At 50.6% G+C, this 7,553-nt stretch overlaps 1 protein-coding gene across 1 annotated transcript; it reads left to right on the top strand.

Annotated features, from left to right (window-relative positions):
- Window positions 1-342: 342 nt before the first annotated feature.
- Window positions 343-7,538, top strand: Mkx (mohawk homeobox). Its single transcript, XM_040755251.1, has 4 exons — window positions 343-475; window positions 2,389-2,595; window positions 4,379-4,538; window positions 5,784-7,538. The coding sequence occupies exons 2-4, from the start codon at window positions 2,471-2,473 to the stop codon at window positions 5,856-5,858; spliced, it is 360 nt and encodes a 119-aa protein (XP_040611185.1). The 5' UTR covers window positions 343-475; window positions 2,389-2,470; the 3' UTR covers window positions 5,859-7,538.
- The last annotated feature ends 15 nt before the right edge of the window (window positions 7,539-7,553 follow it).

The raw sequence follows: 7,553 nt of genomic DNA, 5'->3' as shown, positions 1-7,553 counted from the left end.
TCGGAGCAACTAAGACACGGGATTTACACCGCAAAGCCCCAGGCTTCGAGCGACTTCTTGGATTACTATTCCCCTTAGTGCGAAGGAAAAAGCCTGCTTTGCTCAGTACTGCGAGGCGGAGAGAGGGGAACGGCGCCCCGCTGGGAGAATGCTGCCGCCCGGGGCTCCGGGGCGCGGCCCGCGGCAGCTCCTGCGGCCCGGCGGTCGCGATCGCTTCCTCTCCTGCCGCCCGGGAACATGGATACCGCGCCCACGAGATGTTCGCGGGCTGGGCCAGGCAGTCAGGAAACATGAGAAGGCCTCGGAATTCCGGGTCCCGGGCCGCGCGCGCCGTCTGGGTAAATAAAGCCGAGACGACGGCGGTGGTGGCGGTGAGCGCGTCGGAGCCTGCGCCGAGAACATGCGGCGGGGATGGGAGTGTGCCTAACCCCGAGGAGGGACAGCCAGCCGCTGGCTGCGGGCCCCGCGACCACAGGTACAGTCCTGGGTCCCCTCCCCCGAGGGCCGAACCCCAGGTTCGCTCAGGCCGCTGCACAGCTGCTCCCCAGCTCTCTGAATGCCGGGGCTCTTCTCTCCCCTCCCCCATCTCTGTCTGAGGTCTAGAGGGGGAGCTCCTGGGTGTTGGTCAAGGCTGGAGGGAGGATCTGGGAAACCAGCTGGCAGCCCACCTGGCCTTGCTTTGCTTTCTAATTATCCGAGGGGCAGTTCCGCAGGGAGCGCGCTCCCCAGCACAGCTAGGCGCCAAACCGGGTAAAGTGCAGAGCACAAGAGCAAAGATGGGGTGCTGGGTACCTTTCACCGGAGCCAGGATGAATTAGGAACCATAGGTCCTAACTGCCCCCACGCCCCATGCCCGACCCATTGTAATGGTCCGAGTTTTCGGACAAGTGCCAATCTCTGGTCACTGCTCCTGCAGTCACATACCTGGCCCATGGCGGTGTTTGCAGTCTGTGGGAAAGGTTCTAGGTGGTAACCCCACCATGGCTTTGCTAGGGAAAAGGCGCTGCTGCGTCTAGGACCGGGCTGTGTGGAAGGAGGTGGAATGTGAGGGGGAAGGATGCTTGCAGCAGCAAAGAAGCGTGATCACCATCGTCGGTAAGCAGGCGCTGGGCTCACAAACTTGCTTTGACACTTATCTGACACTTATCGCTGAGACCAGTACCTGTCTGCTCAGGATTCAGCCCTAGGGCGCAACGCAGCGGCCAACAGAGGTCTGACTTCACTTTCCATACCAATGAGGACAGCGGCCATCGCTTAGTAGCTGTGGATTTTCCTAAATGTCGCGCGTGGCTGCCACTGCGGTGACAGTAGAGGGCGGGGCAGGGGGCGTTGGCGAGTGTGGGCGCTGTGCAGGATGTGTGCATTGAAGGGGCTGCTGGCCGCGCTGTGTGAAAGGCTCAGAGTAGACTGAGCTACCATTGAGCTACCGGGAGTTCCGGGAGGGTGGGGGGAGATTTGGCCGGTGGGCATGGTCCTGATTTCGTGGCAATATTGCGACTTTTCTGCGGCCATGCGGCCTTGCTCCGGATGTCCATACCTGGCGGGCTGAGGCCTCCAGGCGCTCCAACTTCAGAGGTGAGCTGCGGGCTGTCCTGGAGTCCAGTGGGTAGTCTGAAAGGTGTGAGGGTCACTGCCTGATAGGAGCCTTCAGGCTTCTGAAAAGGGCTCCACTTCCTGAGGACTGTAACCCCCAGGGACCCAGTACGATGTGCCTTTGCTTTGAGCTCCGCAGAAAGATTAGGGAATGTGTGAGACATTTGTCCTGAGACCACTTAATTTTCAGGTTTGGGGCTCTACTGGTAACTTCCCCTGCTGTCCTTATCCCAGCGGTAGACTGTAACCTAAAGAAGCAGGAGTTTCTACCATGTGGTCCAGGATTCAGAAAACGTGAACATCCCTTGACACCAAGACCTAGGACTCACTGACCCGCCTTTGTGGATGCAATTATCCATGTTACCCCAAATCGTCGTCTCCTCCTTCCAACTCCTCCTGATTACCCTAGAAGCTTTATTCTCGTGTGTGGTGCTTAACGAACATGTCCCTTGCTTATTTATTTTGCTTCTCAGCCCTAATTGTGTCTTTCTTAGAGACGGGAAAGTTCGTTTGGAAATCGCTTTCTTTACCTCAATAGGTACATTATTTCTGTTTGAAGTTCCTAGAGTGGGGGAGCTTGATTGCCGGGAGGAGAAGGGCAGGGATCTGTCCCAGGAGTGTTGTGTGAATGTGTGGGTCGCTAGGTGTTGAAGAAGAGTATTCACTGGTCTACCGGGAGCAATACAACCCTGGTCATCAGCTCAGCTGCCCCACAGCCCCCACCAAGTTCCGGGCTCCTGAGCTGCAGAAACCTGGGTACAGTCGGAAGTAACGTAATGCTCTTTGATCTTCTAGAACCCGAGCCCTGCTGCGGAGCTCCTGGGGGCCCGGCTTCGAGGCGCTGTAGCGAGGCCGCGCGTCCCTGCCAGCGCGCATCATGAACACCATCGTCTTCAACAAGCTTGGGGAGCCGTGCTTTTTGAGGACCGAGGCACCTCAGAGCGGGAACGTGGCAGCCGGCCATACGGTGGCGTTCTGGACAATCCACACACACGCCCGGAGGTGGGCATTCCAGATGGCCCGCCCCTCAAGGACAACCTCAGCCTAAGACACCGAAGGACCGGGTATGCTCACACCCTGGGGCCAGTGCCCACCCGGGAGTCCGGAGGGGTAGGGGCAGCGAGTTGTGGGGAGGGGATGTGAAGTGCAAACTAAAATCTGAGGACCGGGAGTCCGCAGCTTCCTCCAGGAGGACACATCTAAGCCTCCTGGACTGGCAAGCCCGGTTCTTAAGGATTTACCTTCTCAAAGCTGGAGGGATTAATTCCTTAGAACAGTTCAAAAAAGTTTTGGTGGAAATGGAGTTGGCGCCCAGTCCTCCCCTAGGATTCGGGGACCCTGTGTAGTTAGGCGTAGTTACTTGCTTTCTCTTCCTATCGCGGGGGGGCGGTGCAGATTGAGCGCTGTGCGCTGTGACAGGGTAAAATCAAACAGAGGGTTCCCAGGTAAGGCCTCCGGGGCTTCCTCTTCCGTGGCCGGAGGATCTCACATTGGCCTCGGGGTTCCCTTGGCCTGGACTAGGTCGGTTCCCGTAAGGCGTCCCTGGCGCTCACAGCTCGGCGGGGCCCGCGGCGAGCCCGGAGGAGGAGGCGGACCTGCTGGCTTTCGGTTTCTGGGGGTAAGCGGCCTGTCGTAGCCCGGGAGCTCTGGGGTGAGCCATCGGCTCCAGTCCCGGGGCATGCAGGGCAGTGTGCGCTGGGCCTGGTCCTCATGGCTCCTAGAGAGGCCCGCCTCCTCCGGAACCACAGTACAAGCTGCTTGTTTTGCCGCACTGATGCTTTGTAATAGAGATTAGGCTTCCCCAAACTGTAACAACCAGTCAGCGCGGATGGAATTGCATTTCAAAGAGTTCGAAGAAGCTGACTCCCGGCAGGCAGGGGCGCAGGCGCACGAACGGGGACTGGGGCTGGGAGCGCTGGCGGTTGCGGGGCGACACCTCCCGGAGCCTCTCGGGAGCGCATCACCCCACACCCGCTCTAGAGTGAAGACTTCTTTGCCTGCTCCTCCTGGAAGTAGGCTTTCTTGAGGTCTTTTACAAACCTTTACCTGCTGGGACGACGTTTCACACTTTTCCCTCTTTCCAAAGAGAGAAAGAGGCCCTAGGCTGCTTTGTAGGGTCTGCAATTTTTCCCAGCTCCCCGCAAGAGCATCAAATGAAATGAGAGACTTCGGAGAACCTAGGCAGCCATCATACTTTGCTTTGTCTTTGCGGTCCAGTATGTGTTCCCTGACCCCATCATACTTTGCTCTGTTTCTGTGGTCCAGTACGTGTTCCCTGACCACTGGAGACCTGCAGTCCCAGAACCTGAGCAAGAGAACTTGGAGGTCCGGCCCTCCTCCCGAGGCCAGGGCCATTCAATGGCCTGGGGGTGGGGGGGAACCAAGGGAATCGGTTAGCTCTGGGTCCAGGTCTGCAGTCTAGAGAACACTTTTCCAACCACGTGGCATTTGTCCCAACCCCAGCAGCACTGCCTTATTGGGATCAACATAGCCCCCCTCAACATAAATGTAAGGGCTCACTGGCACAGGGCAGGGCTATTCAGGGAGATGCACAGGAATCTGTGCTCCCACCGAGAAGTCGTGGGGTTTCCTTTTCTTGCTTTGCCCCAACTGGGGGCTCTCAGAGTTGAGGTGCATAAGGATAGACACCCTGGGTTGATGGGGGTGGGGTTCAGTTAAGCCCAGGCTGGGTGCTGACATCACAGAAATATGACCTATCATGGAGATCCTTCAGGCCACCCAAAAGGTGTCACTAACACATCCCTCTCCTTTCCTCATGACTCAGGGCCCGGCAGAATGGAGGGAAGGTGAGGCACAAGCGACAGGCCCTGCAAGACATGGCAAGGCCTCTTAAGCAGTGGCTGTATAAGCACCGGGACAACCCGTACCCCACGAAGACGGAGAAGATATTGTTGGCCCTCGGCTCGCAGATGACGCTAGTGCAGGTAATCCAGACCCCTCAAGCCGGGGTCTCGTCTCGCCACCAGCGGCTGAGGAGTAGAAACACAGTGCTCTTGCGGTCGTGTGCAGTATGGCGCTCAGCATTCAGAGACGGGTCCAGATACTCTGGCTTCTGTTTCCGAGGAGGATGGGGTCTAGGCACAGGTGCCAGGTCCTGCTCTGCGTGCAAAAGAGATTTCACCCCTATCAGTCACCTCAAGTGCAAATGATTGGGTCCAGAAGGAGTTTCCATGATGCGCTGTTGGGGGTGGAGGGAATAGAAGGTCTGCTGCAATGTGGTAAGAACATAGGTAGGAATCTGGATTCAGGAGCCTTGATGAATAACAATGGTGCTACCCACAGTGATTTTCAGCCTTTAGTGTGTATCAGTTACCAGGAAGTCTACTTAGAGCACAGATTGTTGCATCCAGCTCTGCTCAGCTTTCCTGATTATGAAGTTCTGGCGAGGGGCTATCAAGTGCTATCAAGTGCATTTCTAAAAAGTTCCTAGGTGGTGCTGAAGCTGCCGGTTCAACTTTAAGAACCCTGGACCCAAGTAAAAGCTCCCCATACAGATTAAGTAAAAATAACCATTGTTCCGAGGTAAGCCAGAACACAGGGGAAGAGGTTCTAAATGCTGCTTCCTGGCACAGCTGGAAGCCGCAACACATCATTAGTCTTTTCCTGGCTAAGGAGAGAAGATTCTAGAATGTGAGTGGCTGGTTCACTTTGTCAGTTGTAGAGAAATCATGCCAGTGTGCTTCTTTTGTAGTGAACAAACACTGCTTTTTATTTAATTAGCTTTTCCAAGCACAATCATACTTGCTATTCCCCCAAACCGTCGGTACAGAGCAATTACTACAGTTTTACCGAGATGCAGGGGAGCTGAAGGTAGGCCTTGGTAGAATCAAATGCTTTTCCATCACACCCATCATGCAGCATTTTTCTTTACTGAACATAGAGATGTAAAGCTTTGTGTAAAGAACAGATTCACAAAGAGGAGGCCACAGGAAGAACGGGAAAACTGCATATCTTACAGTAGCACAATCGAGAAAGTTTGCACATTTCGTCAAACATATGACAAGAGGACACTGCAAGATCCAAGATAAAACTGCACTAGATAAAATAAAAATCTCCTCCCAGAGTATTTACAGTTTCATTTAGGGATTACTGGAAAGTTTGACAAAGCATTGCGTTGGCTTGTAGCAAGGCTACAAAGTTCCAACATGTATTTTTCTGCTTATTTTCAGAATACAGTTTTAGAGAAAACCATCTGCTTTCCCTTCCTATCAACAGGAAATTGTAATAATGGTGATTTGCTATAGCACTGGAGGCAAGAAGTAATTCTGTATTCTTGGCTTGAGATCTGTTTAACACAAAACTCTGAACCTTACAAAAGCAGTTTCTAAATAGTTATTACAATCAGAAAAGCTTGACTTATGAAAATAAAGACATATGCTCTAAGGTTAATTTAAACAGGCCTTTTACTTATCCTGGATATATGCCTGCTTACAGAGACGCTTGAATACTAGAAGTAAGTTCAACTATAAAATACATTACTTGATCATGTGGCTTTCCTGATGCTCATATGTAAAGCAAGTCTATTTGACATGTTCTTAAAAACAGTGTTTGGTGATTAAAAAGTAACATTTACAGTTATATGAGAGAAATTTAAATTATTGTATTTTAATTGTTAGCTTGAATGAACTGAAATACAGTTGTACTTTGAACTTAGTTATATAGTTACTTGCCACTTGTAACAATAGTTTCAACATAAATAACTGCTTTCACACTTATATCTTAGTAACATTATTACATTTTTGTAACTTATGTGAAATTATCATTCAAAAAACTTTTATTCTTTTATACCATTCAGAACATAAAATATTTAATTCTTAATTGTAGCAAAGATTGCAATATTAGATGGTACATGTGTAACAATGTTTTTTCTATTATTTTCAGAGAGATAAATCTCTTAAACTTTAAAATGATAAGTGGAAAACTTGAAATGCATAAAATTACCACCCAAGGACCTTATTTATAACCCATCTTAGGTCCAGTTATTTTCAACTGCACAATGGCGTATGCAAAAGATATACATAATATTTGATGTATACCCACACATTCATTTATATATGAATTTATGTAAGTCAGACATAAATTAGACATCCAAAGCATATCCCAGATTTATGGAAACTGCATAAATTATGGAAATACTTTACACTTCTGGAGAGAAAGCATAGAGCTGTGATGTGAGTCAAGCTTTTGATCCTGGCAAATTAGACTCCTCCGTGTCCTGAGTCAGGCTCTCCTGTGAGTCACTTTCTCCTGCGGAGTGAACTTCTTGAGAAGAGTGGTCATGTCTTACTCATGGGCTTCACCCCATAGGATGACTGTTTCCATGTAGCATACTGTCCCTACATGCTTGTAGATCGAATAGCTTCCTTCTGGGAAATAGCATCCGAGTCACACATAGCTTTCCAGAATGTCTTTCTGACAGTTACAGGATGTCTTGAGCTCTAGTTTTAGTTTCAGAACGGAGCAGAGAACACACAGCTTATTAGCTTCATCCTGTAGCATGAGTCTTCAGAACATGCACGAGTCTGACTCACTTTATTTTCCAATTGTCTGCAAATCTACCATATGCGTGTGCCTGCAGGGAGATGTGAGAGGCTGCCCTTGCTTCTGCCTGCGCTCTTTATTCTTGTCCACTACAGGGCCTCCTCTCGTTTCTTCATCATGGTTTATTGCAACAGGTTGTCACCATAACTATTTTATTCCTCAGCAAAATATTTTAAGTTTGGGCATTTATTTTGCATTTAACATCCCTCTAAGTGTGTGTCAAACTTTTCCTAGATTGTACTTTTCTTTTCCTTTGCTCCTCTTAAACTGCCAAGGGAAGGGATGAAGCCTAGTCAGCAGTCTCCCATGAAGCATGGAAGTAAAAAGATGGAAATATGTCTTAGTAGTTTTTCTGATACATAGAATCCCAGAGGACATGGGTTGGTGCCTACAGTTTT

This window comes from Mesocricetus auratus, unplaced genomic scaffold (genome assembly GCF_017639785.1).
Source record: "Mesocricetus auratus isolate SY011 unplaced genomic scaffold, BCM_Maur_2.0 Super-Scaffold_100013, whole genome shotgun sequence".
Classification (NCBI taxonomy): domain Eukaryota; kingdom Metazoa; phylum Chordata; class Mammalia; order Rodentia; family Cricetidae; genus Mesocricetus; species Mesocricetus auratus.
The sequence above is the reverse complement of the archived record's forward strand: the minus strand, read 5'-3'. Positions and strand labels throughout refer to the sequence as shown.

Excerpts from the sequence above, each read along its gene's own strand:
- Mkx (XM_040755251.1), top strand. The coding sequence starts at position 2,471 with ATGAACACCATCGTCTTCAACAAGCTTGGGGAGCCGTGCTTTTTGAGG. Across the intron at positions 2,596-4,378 it reads ATCCACACACACGCCCGGAG|GGCCCGGCAGAATGGAGGGA; the intron begins GTGGGCATTCCA and ends CTCATGACTCAG. Across the intron at positions 4,539-5,783 it reads CGCAGATGACGCTAGTGCAG|AATACAGTTTTAGAGAAAAC; the intron begins GTAATCCAGACC and ends GCTTATTTTCAG.